Source organism: Manihot esculenta, chromosome 16, assembly GCF_001659605.2.
Source record: "Manihot esculenta cultivar AM560-2 chromosome 16, M.esculenta_v8, whole genome shotgun sequence".
Lineage (NCBI taxonomy): Eukaryota > Viridiplantae > Streptophyta > Magnoliopsida > Malpighiales > Euphorbiaceae > Manihot > Manihot esculenta.
In genome coordinates, this window is record NC_035176.2 from 32651445 (window position 1) to 32672193 (window position 20749).

Sequence of the window (20749 nt, forward strand, 5' to 3'; positions counted from 1 at the left end):
AGCGAGTGACGGATGTGAGAGAGAGACGCGAGCTGCAAGCGATGGCCGAGAGTGAGAGACGCAAAAGATGGAGAGAATAGACTCTGACTTTGGCGAGTGGGTGGGTGGGTGGCTGCGGGACTAGCAACTGGGTGGGTAGGTGGCCGTGGCTGCGGGACTGAAGACGCGAAGGATGGAGAGAAGAGATTCTGGCTTTGGCAAGTGGGTGGATGGGTGGTTGCGGGACTGTGACTGGGTGGGTGGGTGAAGACGCGAAGGATAGAGAAAAGAGACTCTGGCTTTACCAATTGGGTGGGTGGGTGGCTGCGGGACTGACGACTGGGAGGGTGGGTGGCCGTGAGTGCGGGACTGAACTGAAGGACGAGAAAGGAAAAGAGAGAACGACAGCTAATGATTGGTGAGGAGTCGTCTCACGACTGTTAGGGTGCTACAATTGAGACTGAGGTTTGAGAAAGAGGGAAGTAGATGGCTGTATGCGGGATAGGAAGTGTCGAATCACCAGCGTTTAGGGTTAAATTCAGTCGGTTTAGTTCAATTAAATTATTTTATCTTCAAAATTAAATCGAACTGATCAACTCGAAATTTTCAAAAATTAAAATCAAATCGAATTGATTTTATTTTAAAACCGAACTAATTATTAAATCAAATCGTTTTTTTTTGTTATTTCTATTCTACTGAACAGTGCTTACCCCTATTTTGAATTGCTTATTGCGATAAGCGCTAGTGCCTATCATCTCGAATATATCGCCACTGTTATATGCGAACGCCCTCTCCTGTCTCCCCCCACTAGCTCTAATTTCTCTGACGGTAACCATTCGGAGACTGAGATAGAGAGACTGACAATCTCCTTTGCAGCTCAGTTCTGTGTTTATAAAGATAGGTCTCTTTCGCTGAATCGTCTTGATTCCTGGCTTATCAGTTGTCAGGTGGGCTTTTTTTTTTTTAATAATTGTTCAACCTTGTGAATTTGTTTTCCTTTTCTTCCAGGTTTTTTCTGCTTATTTTCATTAATTTTAAGGTAAGTTTGATCTTGTGATTGGATGAAAACCTGAATTTCTCGATTGATTAATTGAATTCTGTTTATCAGACCTCAAGTTTGTTCCTTTATTTGTCAGGAATTTGATCATCGGAGTCTTTTTTTTTTCCTTTTTTAATTCTGACCACAGCCTATATGCTTAATTTCGTCAATTCTAACATATTAAATCTCTGATTTTGCTGTTGCTTTGAAGGTTCTGGTTGCGGTGGATAGATGTCTACTCTCAATAAAGAGCTTGTCTTCTTAATTTTGCAGTTCCTCGATGAGGAAGGTTTAAAAGGAGCTGCTCACATGTAATGTTCTTTTCCCCTCTTTCCTGATCGCAAACACTGTGGTTGCCCAACGCCCATCCTTTAATCTCATATGTTGCTTGTGTGTAACTTTTCAATCCCATTGGATGTATATAGGCTTGAGAATGAAACTGGGCTTTACTTCAACATGGAATTTTTTGAGGAGATGTTACTTAATGGTCATTGGGATGAGGCTGAGAAGTATCTCGCCGGGTTCACCAAGTTAGATGACAATAGATACTCAACCAAGATCTTTTTTGAGATCCGGAAGCAGAAGTTCCTTGAGCAATTGGACAAGTGAGATTGCCTTTCAAATTTTCCATGGTTTGCCTTATGTAAATATTATTGCCTTAAGCACGACTGAACAAGCATTGAATCTATTGATTGGTTGTTTACAGGAATGAACGCGCCAAGGCTTTAGACATCCTTATGAAGGATTTGAAAGTCTTTGCCCCGGATAATGAGGTCCTCTTCAAGGAAATGACTCAACTTTTGACATTAAATGATATAAGGTACAATTTGTTACTAGTTTTTGCCCCAGTACCTAATTTTGGTCACATTAGGATTTAAAGAGGAGCTTAATTCTTAATTTAAATTCTGTGAGTTAAACAGGGAAAATGACTCACTCTCCTTGTATGGAGATACAGAATCTGCAAGGAAAATCTTGACACTTGAGGTTAAGAAAGTTATAGAGGCGAACCCTCTTTTACATGACAAGTTGAAATTTCCCAGCATTAGAAGTCAGAGATTACGCCGTCTCATAAATCAAGGGTATTTTTTTTTGAAAAAAAACTTTTTCTCCTTTCTTTCATTTGCAACTTTAAATAGTACATGCATACACCTAGAGAGAGATGATGGATCCATAGTTGAGTATCATACCGTTAATTAAATATATGTGTAAATATCGTTAACTACCAAGTGAATTTGATTAACGGTTCATTAAATTTAAATGAATTTTAAATTTGTTGTTGTTGCTTTAGCATCTTGGATACTCCACATCTTCTAGAAGATTTAAGTAGTTTTTGTAGTTAACTTATTTCAGTATTTGATCTGACAGCCTGAACTGGCAGCATATACATTGTACACATCCTCAGCCAAATCCTAATATAAGTACTCTTTTTGTGGATCATGTTTGTCTACCACCAGAGGATCAGTTACTTTCAACATCAAGTGATAACAATCTAGTGGTATGATATGAAATGAAAGCTGGTATTTTTTCTTTTTCTTATTCCAGAAAATTGGCTTAGTATGTTTTCTAATCCTAATCAAGCCAGCTTGATTGTCCATCTAATATTATTTATATTAAATATCCTTTTCAAAGTGCTTCAACTTTCACATGTCCACTTCTCAGACCACATCAATGACAGCTCCAAAATCCCCAGCCAGTTCAATATCTACCCCATCAACTGTCTCTCATTCTGAAATTTGGAGTGGAACCATCTGTCTTGGTGGTTCAACAAACCTAGGTATTGATGTTAAGTTACTGTTGGTATTTCTTTTGACCTTATGTATAGTCCTATTATTGTAAATATGTAATCATGTGAAAAAATGAGCCATTGTCTCATCAATGTGCTACTAATTGTTTTCCACAAATACAGATGGTTTGAAGACTAATGGTGTATCTGAATATTTTCCTTCTGAGACCTCTAATGAGGTAAGCTAGATGAAATTTTATTGCAACCTAACTTGCTGAAATCGAGTCTTTTTTCTTTTCGACTATTGTTTCCATTCTTCTGTATAGGAAACATCAGCTGTCTCACATCCTGGTGAAAGCTTTCTTGACAATGCCAATGATTTCTCATCTACCATTCATCCTGATCAAAGTATTCTCAGAATTCTTGATGACTTGCCCGAGAGTCCTCAGAAAAACAATTCATTTGAAAGTCACAGACAGATAAGCAACACTGACTTGCCCAAGAATGTTGCAAGAATATTGACCGAGGCGTCATCTCCAATGAGCATGGACTTTCATCCTGTTAAACAGACTATTCTTCTAGGTTTACACACAAGGATTACTTCAATGTTCTTCTATGCATTTTAGGATAAATAGCTTATTTGAAGCTGATGTTTACTTGTGGAATTTGATGGCTTGATGCCTCAGTTGGAACTAATATGGGAGATATAGGACTGTGGAAAGTTAGTTCTGGGGAGAAGTTGCTTTCGAGGAATTTTAAGGTTTGGGATATTGGAGCATGCTCAATGAAATTCAAGGTTTGTCCCCTATATTATATTTTATACTAGCTGGGAAAACAATTATGTGAGTAAAATCTGAATCAATCTCACAAATAAGCAGACAGCTTTTCTTAAGGATCCATGTGTTTCTGTTAATTGTATTGCTTGGAGCCCTGAAGGTTCTTTGTTCGGTAAGTTGAAAGATATTAAAAACTCAAGTGGAAACAATAGCCAGTTATTCTGGATTTTCATATAAACATAACTTGGTTACCCTCCCTAAACCAGGTGCTGCATATTCAAAACACATAGTTCAATTATATTCTTATGCTGGTCTGTATGATGTTCAGCAGCAAATGGAGGTACCTTTATAACATCTTTTCTCTTACTAATATATATTTCTTTTTTCTTTTTTTGGTTTGTCTCTAGAAATCATTTTTATCTCTTTTTTTTTTGTTTATACATTTCTCATTCTAGATTGATGCTCATGTTGGTGGTGTAAATGATCTAGCATTCTCTGCCGTCGCCAACAAACTTTTGGTCATAACATGTGGTGATGATAAGATGATCAAGGTTGGCTTTCTTTTATGTTATATAACCAGTTGTCTTAAATTATGGAGAGTTCGATGATATATTTCTGATGATTAGGTATGGGATGTGACTACTGGTGTCAGAATGTATAGCTTTGAAGGTCATGATTCTGCTGTTTATTCTATCTGCCCTCATAGCAAGGAAAACATCCATGTAAGAATAAGTCTTGATCCTACTTGTGGCTGATTTTAGTGCTAGTTTGGAGCTTTTGATGTTTTTCTTGCTTGACACTCTGTACTCAATATTTGCTTTTCTGAATCAGTTTATCTTTTCAACATCAGTGGATGGCCATATAAAAGCATGGCTATATGATAATTGTGGAGCCAGAGTTGATATTGATGCTCCTGGTCTGGGGTGTACATCACTGGCATATAATGCTGATGATAGAAGGTCTCATTTACTTGGTTTGAAAAGTTCAAACATTTTGGGTTCCAGTTATATCTAATGATGAATAAAAATGTCAATTTTGCAATGAATAACTTTGCAGGCTTTTCTCTTGTGGGACCAATAAATGTGGAGAGTCATTTCTTGTTGAATGGAATGAAAGTGAAGGTACAATAAAGAGGGTCTACAGTGGATTGCAGAAGAATTCTTTGGCTGTAGTGCAGTTTGATATAATGAAGAATCAATTCTTGGCTGCTGGTGATGAGCATGTAATTAAGATTTGGGATATGGACAAGGTTGATCTTTTCTCAACTATTGATGCAGATGGAGGATTACCGGTAAGTTCCTCAGTGTTGGTTTTTATGCTTCAGTTTGACTCTGACGATTAGTAAATGGACAAGCTCGATGGCCTTTATATTTCTGTTTATTAGTTCTTATTGAACTTCAATTAAATATTCCACCCATAACAATTCAAGGGAGGATTTTTTTATTAATTTCAATTAAGTATTCCAACGAAAAGAAGGGTGGTAGAACTAATCATTGAGTTCTCTTCTCTTATTATATGAAGGAAAATCCATGTATTCGGTTCAACAAAGATGGCACATTGTTGGCTGTTTTTGCAAATGAAAACAGAATCAAGATTTTGGCTACTGATAGGGGTCTTCAGCTGCAACCCATATCTGAAAACTGCTCAGTTGATGCCTCTAGAGTTCTCTCTGATACTTTTATGAAGGTCAGTATATTTAATGTGCTCTATTATACTTGCACAGAAAAATCTATCCTGTTTGATACTTTTATTTTTATGTAGCTTGCCATTCACACACCTTCAACTGTTTCTTGTGCTGGAATTGCTGATGAAGCACTGACGGTGGGTGCTTCTGGGTTGATTTGTCTAGTATAATTTATTATCTTATCTCGCAATGGCAAAATCTATGAGCTCAGTTGGATTTCTGTTTACTTGTTGATTCAATGTAGGCCTTATTGCCATGGTAAATACTTTAAAAAATTGCATCTGAGATACCATCATACATAAACTATTTTCTTGTAGAATTGGGAATCAAAGGGCTTGGAGGCTGTGAAATGTGAATTTACTGGGAAAGCTGATAGGAAACTCTTTGAAATAAACAAGCCTTCTCAGTGTCGGACCTTGTGGCTCCCTTCCTCGTATGTAAAAGCAAACAAGGTTAGATCTTCCTATACATAAAGTTATGTTGTTTTCTTCTTTTGTTGTTCACTCCTCTTTCCTTTTGTTTTACATGTTTTACATTCTCTGTTATGAAAAAAAAAATCAATTACTATCATATTGTTGCACTGGGGAATAGGTAAATGACTATTACTATATTGCAAAATATGGAAATTTTAGTTCCTTTTATGCTATGGGTAGTTTAAGCTTCTTGTTTGTTTTTTCATATGTGCCAATTGTATGAGTACCATTTTTTGTGTTGAATTCTATGAAAAATAGATCTTCCAATACATGTGTAGAAGTTCATAAGGCTGCTGCCCCGTCAGTTTTATCCTCTGTATACCTGTGATATTTTTAAGGTGGTTATATTAGTAACTAGCAAGCAATATAATATTTTTGTTTGCGAAAGATGTAGACTTGCTTGAATAGCAAAAGTTTGAGACTTTTAAGACTTTGCACACTTGTAGATCATTGGTCCAAAAAAATTGGAGTACTGATAACTCCCTCTGAAAATGCAGATATCAAAATTGGTTTACAACAATGCAGGCGATGCCATTTTGGCATTGGTATCAAATGGTATTCATCTATTCTGGAAATGGCAACTTACTGACCTTAATGCAAGTGGCAAGGTGAGCAAACCAGGGGCATACCTAACATATATATTTTTTCCATTTGAATTTATTCTGTAAAAATTCTTGTAATGGTAATTGATAAGATGCCACTGTAACGAGACATTAATTGCAGGCAACTACAGAAGTTCTCCCTCAACAATGGCAACCAAAATGTGGCTCAAGACTGATGATAAATGACCTTACAGGCACCAAGTATGAAGAAACTCTTCCTTGTTTTGCTTTGTCCAAGAATGATTCCTATCTCATGTCAGCATCAGGAGGAAAAATATCCCTGTTCAACTTAATGTCGTTCAAGGTAACCTGCAGTAGGTTGTCCGCTGTAGCAATTTCTTCAAATTTAATGGTTCTACATCATGCATCCTTTAATTATTCATGGTTGATTTAGTTTGGCACTATCTAATATATATAACACTACTGTATTCTCCTGAATTTATTTAGTATGGAAAATGTTTGCAAATTTGACTCATTCATATTCTACATGCAGCTAAATTTTTATTCTTGAAATCCCTAATGTTCTTTGTTGGTAGGATCTTTGCTTTTTTGTTGAACTAAATCCGTTGGCATGTAACATTGTAATTTTCATAGCAAATCAATGTGTTTGTTGTTCTCAATCATGATAAGATCTAACCAACTGCTCTTGAATTTTGTTGGATAAGAACAGAAAATGCTGTGCATCATGCCTCCACCACCTGCCACAACTAGCCTTGCTTTTCTCCCTCAAGATAACAATATAGTTGCTATAGGGAGGGATGACTCGACAATTTTAATATATAATGTTCGTCTAGCTAAGGTATGTTCTGCTCCTAATTTGTACCAATGGTGTGTTTAAAGAAATCCAAGCAAGTCCTTTTACGTACTTAATTCGTGCAGGTTATTCATAAGCTTGAGGGTCATTCCAAGAGAGTATCTAGCGTTGCCTTTTCTGAAGCCTTGAATGTGCTTGTTTCTTCTGGAGCAGATTCCCAGGTTAGTATTTAAATGATATAGAACGGATATCTGGCATCACATATCTTAGTGCACAGCTTGCTGTGTAGCAGTTAATTCTCTATGCAATGTCAAGTGTAAATTCCTGCAGTGCACAAGTGTTCCAATAAACAAACATATATGGAAGCTTGGGGCTTTGCTTTTCTAATGTTTGCTTAAGCAATGAATGTATTCATGTTCAGCACAGCTATTGCAAGTGATTTCATATAGATACGTGGACTTTTGTTCTCTAATCATGTTCTTGTGTTTCCTGTACTTCTGCAGATTTTAGTGTGGAACATTGAAGGGTGGGAAAAACACAGAAGCAGATTCTTAGAGATTCCTGACAAGAAAAAGCCTGTGGCACTATTGGACACCCACATCCAGTTTCATCAGGATCAAACACAATTCCTTGCTGTAAATGAGAGGCATCTCACAATTTATGAAGCCAGAAATTTAGAATGTTTAAAGGAGGTAATTGTGTTTTTTAAGCAGGTTTTCTCTATTTGTCTTTCTGTTGTGTATATAATTGAAAACCTTGTTTATCTTATGCTTCCAGTGGGGACGAGGAGATCTTGCACCAATCTCCCAAGCAACCTTCTCATGTGATAGCCAAATGGTATATGCCAGCTTTATGGATGGAAGTGTGTCGATATTTGGTGCTTCGCATCTTCAATTACTTTGTCGAATTACTTCCACTGCCTACCTTCCTGTTGGTTCACGGTATGCCACTTGCTTCATGCCATAAAACAGCTTTAGTGACATTGTCCATGCTCAGAAAAGCATGTGTTTGTTGTCATTCATTACTCTTTTTTATTCATTGCTTTCTGAGACCTAGTATTTTTACAATATCTATTGTTGTCATCTCGAGTAGTTCCTGAACATTGAAACATGTTTTCCTTCTTCATCCTCCTGAATTTTCATTCTTATTCTTCTGGGTTTTGTTTGCAATGCTCTAGTTAATCTTTAGAGTCTCTTCATTTTTCCCATGCTCATGTTAATTTTCTATTGGCAAATGATATGATCTCATAGTTTCTTTCTTTGCTGCAGTGATGATGCTTATCCACTAGTTATTGCTGCACATCCACAGAAACCAAATCAATTTACAGTGGGGCTATCAAATGGTGGGGTGATTGTATTCGAGCCTCTAAATCCTACTGGCAAGTGGAGTACGTTCCCGCCTTTTGAAGATGGGTCAGCAGGTGCCATGTCTGTCGAATCTGATAATGATGATTGCGGTTCCTCACAGCCTGATTTCAATGATTTCAGAGTTCGATCAAACTAAACATTTTACACAGGAAGGACGAATTGGACAATACTTCCTTGGCTGAAATGTATATGCCTACTTATAAATAAAAAATATTTATGTGCTTGTGCTTCCTATGCTTTTTGGTGGCATAGACCTTACTCGGTTGCTAATAAGAGCCGCGTCGTTGTTAGAGGAAATCGTAATTTCCTCTTGTTCTGGCTGATCTAATATTTGGCTGTTTTGCTGTTATGAAAAGCTCATGTTACGTCAACTCTAGTTGAAATTGTAAACTAAAGGTTGAAAGCTGAAAGTGATTCGATATCATCAACTTTGAGAATCATACTCTATTCCACAGTTTTCTGTTAGAACTTCCAATGGATTTCATTAGAAGGGCCATTCTCATGCCGCCATGACTAGAGATTTTAACTCTTGTACACGTCTCTTCTTCTCAATCTGTTTCGTTCTTTAGTAGCAGCCAACTAGGCCATGCAAGCTTGGGAGTTCTATAGAAGAACCAACCCATTTGTCTTTGGTGCTTCCCAGCCACCCATTGGGAGTCGCAAGTGTTTTTTTATTTTTTTTTGACCGAATATAACTGAAAATTTGTCACTGTTCATTACTTCAAAACTCGTCTTTAGCAAAGTGCTCAAAATTCACCCTAAATGCTAGAGAAAGAAAACCCAATATGTGGATATGGGCAATATGTAGATAATAAAATCCTGAAAAATCACCTTTTCTTTCCTCCCTTGGCAGCCTCACCAGCCTTTGTCTTCTTTACTCTGCGAATCTTCTTGGCCCTGTTCTTTCTCTCTTTCAATTGCTTCCTTGACTTCTCTACTTTAGTATCAACTCCATTCCTGATAAGTCTGTACTTGGGCTCGTACTTCTTTGCATTCTCAACTGATTCATAAACCAACCCAAAGCCAGTGGATTTCCCACCTCCATAGTGAGTCCTGAACTTAAACACGAAAATGGTATTGGGATCTTTCACCTCACACAGGCTTGCTAGCTTCTCCTTCAGCTCTGCCTCGGAAACATTGGGTCTTCCAGGATGAAGACCATCAATTGTGAATTGCTTCCTGGAATAACAGACGGTTAGTGACCAAGCATAATTTAGCCATGTTTTTAATATATTATTTACTGTTTATTTACATATTTTTCTAGCTTAAATTGTGTTTTTGTTATGTTTTTATAGAAAAGGAAGAAATTGAAGAGTTGGAGAAAAAGTGCAGAAAATGACAGCAAAAGTGATTTGCCCAGTGATTAGCCCAACTCACTCTCAGAAAAACTGGGCAAATCACCTTGACAGCAGAACTACAGAGACAGAAACTGGACTGAATCCCAGAGAGCGATTTGCCCAGTGATTTGCCCAAATCACTCTCAGAAAAACTGGGCAAATCACCTTGACAGCAGAACTTGACAGCAGAGGCGGGAAAACAGCTGGAAACTGAATTTTGAGTTTTCAGAAGTCCAAATCCAACTCAATCACTACCAAATCAATTCCAAGAGCCACGAAAGAGTTTCTCACTTAAGGAATTCCAGTTGCAATTAAATTCAACATCAAAAGAGGAATCACAAGCCAAATTAAAAAGGGATTTCAAAACCCTAGAAGGAGAGATTTCTTCAGCTATAAAAGGGGCAACCTCCAAACCAACAAGACATCATCTTCTGATCAGGAACTCAGCACCTTCTCCCTCGCCAGAAACTCTTCAGCTGTTCTTTCTTTTTCTTTCTTTTCATCTTTTGTGTATTTTAGTCACCATGAGTGGCTAAACTCATTCTTTTCTAGTTGAAGTTGAGAATATTCAGATTTGTGATGAATTGGGAGGTTTAATACTCCATTGTTGAACTCTTGTTTGTTTCAATATTTATGCAATCTGATCTTTTCTATAAATATTACTTTGCTTTTAGAATCAATAAGGGCCCATTGCTTTTAAATTGCTTAGTAATATTGTTTGAATGGTTTAGGTCCGTAATTGCTTTGATTGTTCAAATTCACATTTAATCAGGTTGCATAATCTAAACTTGACCACACGGTTGGCAATGATAGAATTGGGTTTCTCTAAGTCTTAATGCAATCAACAGTTGTTCGATGCTACAATGCCCCAAGGACGTTCCTTGGCAACTTGTTGATTAGTGTTTGATTAGCGAACGTTTCCTAATCAAACTAGAACTAAGGAGGAATTTGGATTGTGAGAAGCGTCTTCCCCAACCAAAACTAATTTATTGAAATCAAATAGGAGTCTTTAATAATCAATGATCAATTCTGAACAAACTGAATTAGACTCACACTTCAGCTAGAATCTCTTTCTCGTTGGAATTCCTTTTCAATTAAATTATTGTTCTCCTTTGCTATTTAGTTTTAATCATCAATTCAAAAACCCCCCTCTTTTACTTATTTGTTATTTACTTATCTTGGTTATTATTAGGAAGATCTTTAGTGTCAATTCCCTGTGGTTCGACCCTATTGCCACTATCTACAAGTTTCTTGTTGATTGTTTAATAGGTTTATTTTTGACGGCTTCGACAACCGCCTATCAAAAATTGGCGCCGTTGCCGGGGAATTGATTTAAACTAACGTATTTTCCCTTTATGACCAGATCTGGCCGTAAAGACACTCTTCTTTACGATCCGGAGATTGAAAAAACTGCCAAAAGCTTAAGGAAGCAAGCAAATTTGAGGAACCAAGCCTCAAGACCATCTTCATCAACAACACCATCTCACAGACCACCTACTGCCCCTGCTGAAGAAATTTCTGCACCAGCAGAAACTTCCATCACCGCACCTGCTACAGCAGAATTTCTACCCGAAACTGAATTTCTGGACATGGCAGAAAATCCAGCAATGGCAGCACCACCTGCTGCACATGTAGAAGCTGAAAATCAAGCAAGAAACGTGCCCATCCAAGAACCACAGCCACGGGAGAGAACTCTCGGAGAGTTGGCTGAACCAGCAGGAGATCAAGCACCCTTATGCATTGAATATCCCCTATTGACAGCACCATTCGAGCTAAGGACAGGTCTGATTCATCTCCTTCCTAAATTCAGAGGCCTAGAAAATGAAGATCCTCACAAGCATTTGAAGGCATTCCACGTTGTGTGCTCAACCATGAGACCTCAAGGCATTCCAGAAGATGATATCAAGCTTAGAGCCTTCCCTTTTTCCCTTGAAGACTATGCCAAAGAATGGCTATTCTACTTGCCACCCGGATCCATCACATCATGGGCTGATATGGTAAGAGCATTCTTGAGAAAATTCTTTCCAACCTCAAAAGCCATAGGCATCCGTCGAGAAATAAGTGGCATAAAGCAAAAGCACTCTGAAGGCTTGTATGAGTACTGGGAGAGGTTCAAAAAGTTGTGCACAAGCTGCCCTCGGCATGATATTTCTGACCAATCTCTCATCGAGTACTTCTATGGAGGTTTGCTACCCTCGGAGAGAAAATTTATTGACGCAGCCTGTGGAGGAACAATTGAAAAAAAATCACCTCGAGAGATGAGGGACTTAATTTCCTCCATGGCTGTAGCTTCTCAACAATTTGGAGACCAAGAGCTGCCAACAAGGAATGTAAATGAGGTGAGTAATTCCACTTTATCATCCCAACTTTCTGAACTCACCAATGTTGTCCGAAGCCTTGTTGTGAGTCAAACCCAACAAGTCCAGCAGATTCAGCAGCCCAATACATGTGGAATATGTGCCAGTAACCACCCTACTGACCTATGTCCTTCCCTTCAAGAGGAGGACCAGCAAGTCAAGGCTATTGGAGGCTTTAATGGGCAAAGAAGGTATGATCCCTATGCAAATACTTATAATCCAGGTTGGAGGGACCATCCAAATTTCAGTTATGCAAGGGGACAGCAATATCCAAGCTACCAGCAAAGAAACCAAGCTCAAGCTGCACCTCAGAATTCTAATGCATCTCTTGAAGAGATTGTGAAAAATTTGGCAAGTACTGTGCAGAATCTTGAGAAACAAATGGGGCAAATGGCTTTATCCTTGAACAAAATTGAATCACAAGGAAAGCTACCTTCCCAACCTGAGATAAATCCAAGACAAAATGCTAGTGCCATCACATTGAGGAGTGGAAAAGAGCTGGAAGACAGAAAGTCTGAAAAATTGCAGAAACAGGTCGCTGATGAGAATCTGCCAGAAAGTGATTTGCCCAGTGATTTGCCCAGATTACCAAATAATCTGCCCAAATCAGCAGACCAGGCAGAATCCAGTCAAAGGCAGAAACAACAACCTATGGAGAAATTCAAGGTACCTCCTCCCTTCCCAAAGAGATTTGCAAGGTCCCAAAAGGAGAAAGAGGAGAAAGAGATATTAGAGACACTTCGCAAAGTGGAAATCAACATACCCCTACTTGATGCTGTAAAGCAAATACCAAGGTATGCTAAATTTCTCAAAGAGCTATGCACCAATAGGAGGAAACTTGCTGAACATAAAAAGGTAAGTGTGGGGGAGTGTGTCTCAGCTGTCATTCAAAGGAAACTTCCCACCAAATGCAAGGATAGAGGAATGTTTGCCATTTCATGCAAGATAGGCAATGTGGGGATAAAGAAAGCCATGTGTGACCTTGGAGCTTCAATTAATGTTATGCCCCTTTCTATTTTTAACTTGTTAAATGCAGGTACACTCAAGGGCACCAGCATTGTGATCCAACTGGCTGACCGATCCATTGTCCACCCCAAGGGAGTGCTTGAAGATGTGTTGGTGCAAGTGGACCAACTAGTCTTCCCAGCTGATTTTTATGTGATTGACATGGAGGAGGATAAGGGCAACATCACCTCTGATATCTTACTTGGGAGACCATTCTTGAGCACAGCAAGAACAAAAATTGATGTGCATGATGGCACATTGACCATGGAGTTTGAAGGGGAAATTATAAAATTTAATGTTTATGATGCCATGAAATTCCCCAATGATGTTTCTCCTGTTTATGGCCTTGATATAATTGATGATTTAAGTCAAGAAATTTTTTATTTTGATCAAGAAAACTTACTTTATGAAGGTCTTTGCAGGAGAGAAGAAGTGAACAGCAACACCAAGACAGACCAGATGGAGTACTGTTCACAGCTGGTTACAGATGATTTGCCCAGCAATTTGCCCAAATCACCCAGACAATCTGCCCAAATCAGTGAGCAGACAGACTTAACAGAAGGTGATTTGCCCAGAAATTTGCCCAAATCACTGGGCAAATCAGACATCAAGCAGACAGGAAACCAGCAGACAGCAGATACACCAGATCTGAAACCCTTGCCTAGCCACCTCAAATATGCCTACTTGGGAGCTGGAAATACACTTCCAGTAAATATTTCCAACCAGCTCAGCCAAAAAGAAGAAGAAAAGATCCTTGATGTGTTAAGGAAGCACAAAAAAGAAATTGGGTGGACCTTGGAGGACATAAAAGGCACCTCAAGACCATTCGGTGGAGGCTCAAGACAGGATGCAGCACATGGAAAGCATGTTGCAACTGCTGGTTCAACATTTTTCTGCCCCACCACGGTGACAGACAGTGATTTGACCAGTGATTTGCCCAAATCACTAGCCAAATCACCCACAGGCCAGGAAGTCCTTTTCCCTTTTCTTCTTAATTTTTTTATATACATGCTTACACATTGAGGACAATGTTTGTCATAGGTGTGGGGGTATTGTTAGGTTACTTTTGCATTGATTCCATCATCTATTTGTTTCTTTTTGTTTCTTTTTGTTTCTTTTTGCATTATTCTTACCCCTTTTTGCACACACACAGAATTTTGTCTTAGCTTTTTTCTCTACTCAACATAGATAACAAGGTTAAAAGAGCTTCCTTATCTCATGACCCCATTGATTTGCCACCCCTTTAAGCCTAAATTGAATCATTCACAGTATGTTACCTTCACTTAGGGAGTTTTTCTCTTGAATTGAATCCTTAAATTTGCTAAGGTCAAGGGGAATAAAAATACAAATACATGTAAACTAAAAGCTAGTGTAATCCCCTATGAGTTGATTTGCCCAAACTATCATGGAAAACCAGCACAAAGCACAAATCATAAACCTGTTCCAATGGTCTAAAACTATGAATTGAGCCTAATAGCCACTTGGAGAAGTGACTGACTGAGTAACCGGGGGTGTATCACCCATGTACACAATCGCGTAAAAAGGTCAGTAACTTTTTCAAGCAAATAAAGTTTCGATGGTCTAGACTATGAACAGAGCTAATAGCCACTTGAACAAGTGACTAACTGAGTAACCGGGGGTGTATCACCCATGTACACAATCGCGTAAAAAGGTTAGTGACTTTTTCAGGCAAGGATAAGAATAAGTGCTGCTGAAAATAAAAATAAAAATAAAATAAAAAGGAGAAAGAGAGAAGGTGGCAAGTCACTCCTAGGGGTTGCATTAAACCTAACATAAAAGAATAAGCATGATTGAGTCAAAAACCTTTCTCTTGACCATGGTAGGTGAAGGGAAACAAGGAAAGGAGAGGATGACCTTGGTGCATGTACTCTATACTGTGATACTTCAATTTAGGAGTCTAGGGAGGGCTGATTAAGTGGTGCTTAGGCTCAAAAGAAAAGGAGGGCTTGATTGGCTAAGTTATTTGTTGCTTGAGGACAAGCAAAAAGCTAGGTGTGGGGGTATTTGACCAAGCATAATTTAGCCATGTTTTTAATATATTATTTACTGTTTATTTACATATTTTTCTAGCTTAAATTGTGTTTTTGTTATGTTTTTATAGAAAAGGAAGAAATTGAAGAGTTGGAGAAAAAGTGCAGAAAATGACAGCAAAAGTGATTTGCCCAGTGATTAGCCCAACTCACTCTCAGAAAAACTGGGCAAATCACCTTGACAGTAGAACTACAGAGACAGAAACTGGACTGAATCCCAGAGAGCGATTTGCCCAGTGATTTGCCCAAATCACTCTCAGAAAAACTGGGCAAATCACCTTGACAGCAGAACTTGACAGCAGAGGCGGGAAAACAACTGGAAACTGAATTTTGAGTTTTCAGAAGTCCAAATCCAACTCAATCACTACCAAATCAATTCCAAGAGCCACGAAAGAGTTTCTCACTTAAGGAATTCCAGTTGCAATTAAATTCAACATCAAAAGAGGAATCACAAGCCAAATTAAAAAGGGATTTCAAAACCCTAGAAGGAGAGATTTCTTCAGCTATAAAAGGGGCAACCTCCAAACCAACAAGACATCATCTTCTGATCAGGAACTCAGCACCTTCTCCCTCGCCAGAAACTCTTCAGCTGTTCTTTCTTTTTCTTTCTTTTCATCTTTTGTGTATTTTAGTCACCATGAGTGGCTAAACTCATTCTTTTCTAGTTGAAGTTGAGAATATTCAGATTTGTGATGAATTGGGAGGTTTAATACTCCATTGTTGAACTCTTGTTTGTTTCAATATTTATGCAATCTGATCTTTTCTATAAATATTACTTTGCTTTTAGAATCAATAAGGGCCCATTGCTTTTAAATTGCTTAGTAATATTGTTTGAATGGTTTAGGTCCGTAATTGCTTTGATTGTTCAAATTCACATTTAATCAGGTTGCATAATCTAAACTTGACCACGCGGTTGGCAATGATAGAATTGGGTTTCTCTAAGTCTTAATGCAATCAACAGTTGTTCGATGCTACAATGCCCCAAGGACGTTCCTTGGCAACTTGTTGATTAGTGTTTGATTAGCGAACGTTTCCTAATCAAACTAGAACTAAGGAGGAATTTGGATTGTGAGAAGCGTCTTCCACAACCAAAACTAATTTATTGAAATCAAATAGGAGTCTTTAATAATCAATGATCAATTCTGAACAAACTGAATTAGACTCACACTTCAGCTAGAATCTCTTTCTCGTTGGAATTCCTTTTCAATTAAATTATTGTTCTCCTTTGCTATTTAGTTTTAATCATCAATTCAAAAACCCCCCTCTTTTACTTATTTGTTATTTACTTATCTTGGTTATTATTAGGAAGATCTTTAGTGTCAATTCCCTGTGGTTCGACCCTATTGCCACTATCTACAAATTTCTTGTTGATTGTTTAATAGATTTATTTTTGACGGCTTCGACAACCGCCTATCAGTTAGTCATGAACTTCCTTGTGCAAATCGTTACTGCCTTGTCCGCCATGTTTGATAGTTCAGATAGCCAAATCCTGGTTGGGATTCCCTCTAAGCAGATAGAACAAGTAGCAGCAGCAGCTCGGGGAGTCGCAAGTATAATAACGACGATGATAATAATAATGAAATTGATATATAGAATTGATGTAACGCGCTACCCGTCCAGACTTATACTCTTCATGGTTAATATGAACATAATCAGGGCAACAGCTGTTACTTGAAAGGAAATTTTACTGAGCCGGATATTGCAAAGAACCCATTCAGATGCTTTAGCGACCGTGCTTAGCTTTCATTATCAGGGGGCAGCAGCCATAAGTATTACAAATTTTCACAATTTTACTACTACTTTTGTCAGAGATAATACGAGCTGTTTTCAGGCATAGCGCCCTCAGTTGCTGACAAATAATATCAAGAGTCGAGGCAGAAGGTTCAGCATCAAATCAATACATGTCCTCAAGTGACAAACTTGGATATAATGAATTCTGATAACTAAAAGTTTATTGCATTAGCCTTTTACCTCCGTTTACTTCTGGCTTTGATATGTGACATGTAGGACCTATTTAGCACCTTTGCTGAAATCTTACCCTACAACCACGGTTTTTGGATCAGATTTTTATTATCATGTCCTTGTTTCAGACAAAAACTATGCTTCAAGGCACATGGCAACAATGCTACTCCAAGACTCCACCAACCATTCAGCTGCCATGAGCACATATTCAGGTGTGCCACAGAAGCATAATATTAAAGAAGTCCACAGCAGTAAACAGTTGGGCAACGAGTTTCATTACTGGTCTTCCATCCGTAAACAGGAAATTGACAGCATGATAGATTTTTGCAAGTGCCGAGTGATCAAATTAGATGATACATTCAATTGAAAAAAGTTTAGATCGTTAATTGTTTCCAACAGTAGCACATTTGAAATGCAAATTAATATAGCTTCAAGCATCCACCTTTGCTGCTGCAGATGCATAACTGACACTGCTATCCCTCGTTGTTTTGCACTGGCTTGATTGCTCGTACCGTAGAAACTTAATCTTTATCTTTGTTGAGCAATTCCTTAACATCTGAAAGTAATTCAGAATAATATTGGGGTGGGGGGGTGTTGTCAGTAATCCAGTTTAACGCAGTTGCCTAAATAAATCATAAACAGCAACCATCAACAAGGATTAAAAGCACAAATCAACGGGAGAAAGAGCTAGAGAAAAACACTACCCTACTTGATCCTGCAGTAGAACAGGGCATGTGCTAATTGGCTACCTGAGAAGCTTGAGGAACTTACATGTAGGAAAACACTAATTGGATGACGCCCACAAATTGTATTGTCATACTCCTGTAAATACTGTTTAAATGCATCAGGATCCCCAGTTTCTATTACATCCATACCCATCTTGTCCAACGCCTCTATAGATTTGTGTATAGCTCCATATTTCTTGTCATAGTGCATGAAATTAAACCTAAACGCAAGAAAATCATGAAAAGATGTTTAAGATGGTTAATATAGTAAGTAGTTACATTGACATGCAAAGCTAAGATATTCTGATGGAGAGGTATTATTACAGAAACTCCTGAATGATAATTTACAAAGTACATATACAAAAAGAACATATCCATGTTATAAGCATGTCTCCAAAAAAAAAGGCACAGCTCATGAGGCTCACTACTTTGCAAGGACTGGAGTAAGGTCACGTCCAAACAGGATACAGGTGGTACAAAGCACAATCTCAAGGATCCTAAAGTCAGTTCATAATCCAGCTCAGTTGTATGAGATGTCCCATAAAACTCTTCCAAGTGATCTCATGAATCCAAAATTAAACTAGATGATAGACCTAAAAGAATGTTGCATAATCACATGCATGTATCAATAAATGTATGTTGGGTTGTGAAGGAAGACAGTAAAAGAGCTGTATGAATCCCCGAATTGGAGCATAAACATAAAAGAGATATTTATTTAGGAGAAAACACAGCTAAGAAACCAACAAAAATTGAACTCTGCATAAGTCTGCATGTGAAACGTACCGAGAACCCCAATGACAAAAATCTGAGGAGACAGAAAAGAAATTAGATGGATCATCTACATATTTTGCTAACAACTGTCCGTACATAGCTTCATTATCAGCATTAAGAGCACCAACCAATATGGGCACAACTTTTACCTGATGCCTGAATAAATATTACCAAGTCAGCCACAAGAAAAATAAATACAAGTTCACCATACAACAGATATTACCCTTCAAAAACTTTTGCAAGATATGGCAAGTGCATTTCCATGCTGTGTTCAGCTTCATCAACACGAAGATCCATCAATTCAAATTTCCCTGTAGCTTTAAGTTCCTCAATGACTGAAAGACGGAGAATGGAAAATTGATCAATCACGGAAATAAGCACAAAAACACTACCCATTAATTACTAGAGTACTTACACTTTAAACAACTAACGATTTCAGAAATCATCTAATGTTTATGTATCAACTCAATTCAATTCATATTAAATCCAACCACTTCAAGGAACTTGTGAATTCCTTTTTCACCATTCAGGCATTCATATCTTCCCACCTAGATAAACAAATGGATATACATATGAATAAGCATATGTGTATTTAACAAGTATGCTTGTACCCTTATTTTTGTGATCCATGGAGCTATGCATGTTACATAAACATACCACATTCATCACTCATAAGAATAACCTAGCGATGTTCTCCTTAAGGAAATAAAGTAGAGAATAAATAGCTAGACCCAAAACAAAAATGAATAAAATCAATAGAAGATAAACAAAAAAAGGAAAGTATAAACAGAAGCGGCTGTGCATCCATCAATGAAGTTCACTCTCATGCGTAGAAATGGTACCTTCCAAATCAATAGGCAAGTCTCCTATTGGAGTCTTGTAAACTGTCGCTTTTGAAAGAGCACATTTGGGAGTATAATAATGGTGTGATGGACCAAGCAAGAAAATCCGAGAACTGAAATGTAAACTTATCACATATCAGCAAACTTTAGCCAGCTGAAAATTAAATTTCAAAAAGCAGGTATGTGACAACGCATGTTTACTGGAACATAATCACCACAAATGCTGATCAAGCATTTGCTTAAGATCAAATTAGTACATAAAATGAGACCAATCGTTCAACAGATGCAAAATAGAATACATGAAACTTACATGTTTGTTGGGTCTATATTTCCAAATGCATAAGCAGCAGCGCGACCTGAATACGAATAACCTGCATGCCTGCAGTACCAGAGCCAACAAGAAAATGAACAAAGAAAAGAATATTAAAACATCGAAATACAATGATACTCAAAGAAGAGAGAAAGAGAGAGAGAGAGAGAGCATAGAGAATTAAGAATAGCCTACGGAGCAATTACGCCTCGAACATCAGGACATTTAGGCAGAGCAGCAGCCTTGATCCATCGATCAAGTTCTTCGTCCAGTTTTTTAGCTGAAAATGGGCTAAGCAACACTATTACATCCCAACAACACCAAACCTAGTAAATGTACTGAAACAATAAAATGAAATCATCTCTTAGGACTGGTAATATTACATGGAAACTTCTTTTTGCTCCTTCCCACTCGTTTAGCTACTCGTCAAGTAAGAATTTGCTTCAGATACAAAATTACCTAAGCTTTTAAGAATTTGCTTCAGATGTAAAATTACCTAAACTTCACCGTCTCGTCACATATCTAGTTATAATTAGGCGCTATTTAATTGACTTGGAGAAGAATCACATCTTATATAAACCCTAAATAAAGCTATCAAATCCAAGAAAAAAAAATTGCACTTAAAAAAATCATTTGATCAAGTAATATTGAACTCTAAGTTTAGTTTTTTCTCACTTTGAGTATATATTTTCCAGATGTGAGTCTTGCGAGACTTACGATTATCGGTGTACCAGGAGCCAGCATGCGATGCTCTTCTGACTTGCTCCATTTTTGATTTCTTGGTGAGCTTTCAAGGATTCTAAATGCCGTAAAATGACCTAATTCTGATAAAAGAAACTTCTTGATTGGAAAGAAGAACTGAAGTAGGAAGGAAGAAAAGAGGAGAGAGACTGAGACCTGACCAGCTGCCACGTTTCCTGGGATAAATTCCCACTTGGGAATAATAACATTTAGTATGTTAACCAGTCCCAATATTTCTTAATTATTTAGTC

General features: G+C 37.9%; 3 protein-coding genes across 8 annotated transcripts; 1 reads left to right on the forward strand and 2 right to left on the reverse strand.

The window, feature by feature from the left end:
- The first annotated feature begins 765 nt into the window (after positions 1-765).
- Positions 766-8725, forward strand: LOC110602807 (topless-related protein 1). Of its 2 annotated transcripts, XM_021740365.2 has the most exons (26): positions 766-926; positions 1230-1329; positions 1444-1623; positions 1725-1838; positions 1939-2097; positions 2384-2513; positions 2678-2792; positions 2925-2980; positions 3068-3323; positions 3428-3537; positions 3620-3689; positions 3784-3857; positions 3973-4068; positions 4144-4239; positions 4349-4476; positions 4574-4808; positions 5039-5203; positions 5279-5338; positions 5519-5653; positions 6172-6282; positions 6398-6580; positions 6947-7075; positions 7156-7251; positions 7534-7722; positions 7808-7971; positions 8299-8725. In XM_021740365.2, exons 2-26 carry the CDS (start codon positions 1250-1252, stop codon positions 8531-8533), a joined length of 3366 nt encoding a protein of 1121 aa, XP_021596057.1. In that variant the 5' UTR covers positions 766-926; positions 1230-1249; the 3' UTR covers positions 8534-8725. The 2 variants fall into 2 exon arrangements, with proteins under 2 accessions (XP_021596057.1, XP_021596058.1); XM_021740366.2 differs by lacking the exon at positions 5279-5338.
- A 465-nt stretch (positions 8726-9190) lies between these two features.
- On the reverse strand, positions 9191-16611 carry LOC110603319 (40S ribosomal protein S24-1). Its single transcript, XM_021741012.2, has 2 exons — positions 16577-16611; positions 9191-9576 (listed from the first exon to the last, which is right to left on the reverse strand). The coding sequence occupies exons 1-2, from the start codon at positions 16609-16611 to the stop codon at positions 9225-9227; spliced, it is 387 nt and encodes a 128-aa protein (XP_021596704.2). The 3' UTR covers positions 9191-9224.
- A 757-nt stretch (positions 16612-17368) lies between these two features.
- Positions 17369-20716, reverse strand: LOC110602808 (protein MEMO1). Of its 5 annotated transcripts, XM_021740370.2 has the most exons (9): positions 20660-20716; positions 20475-20581; positions 19953-20037; positions 19758-19826; positions 19448-19560; positions 18829-18940; positions 18618-18761; positions 17881-18055; positions 17369-17665 (listed from the first exon to the last, which is right to left on the reverse strand). In XM_021740370.2, exons 2-9 carry the CDS (start codon positions 20524-20526, stop codon positions 17540-17542), a joined length of 876 nt encoding a protein of 291 aa, XP_021596062.1. In that variant the 5' UTR covers positions 20527-20581; positions 20660-20716; the 3' UTR covers positions 17369-17539. The 5 variants fall into 5 exon arrangements, with proteins under 5 accessions (XP_021596062.1, XP_021596061.1, XP_021596059.1 ...); XM_021740369.2 differs by having other exon boundaries at positions 20475-20676; XM_021740367.2 differs by lacking the exon at positions 20660-20716 and having other exon boundaries at positions 19953-20058; positions 20475-20653.
- Positions 20717-20749: the final 33 nt, after the last annotated feature.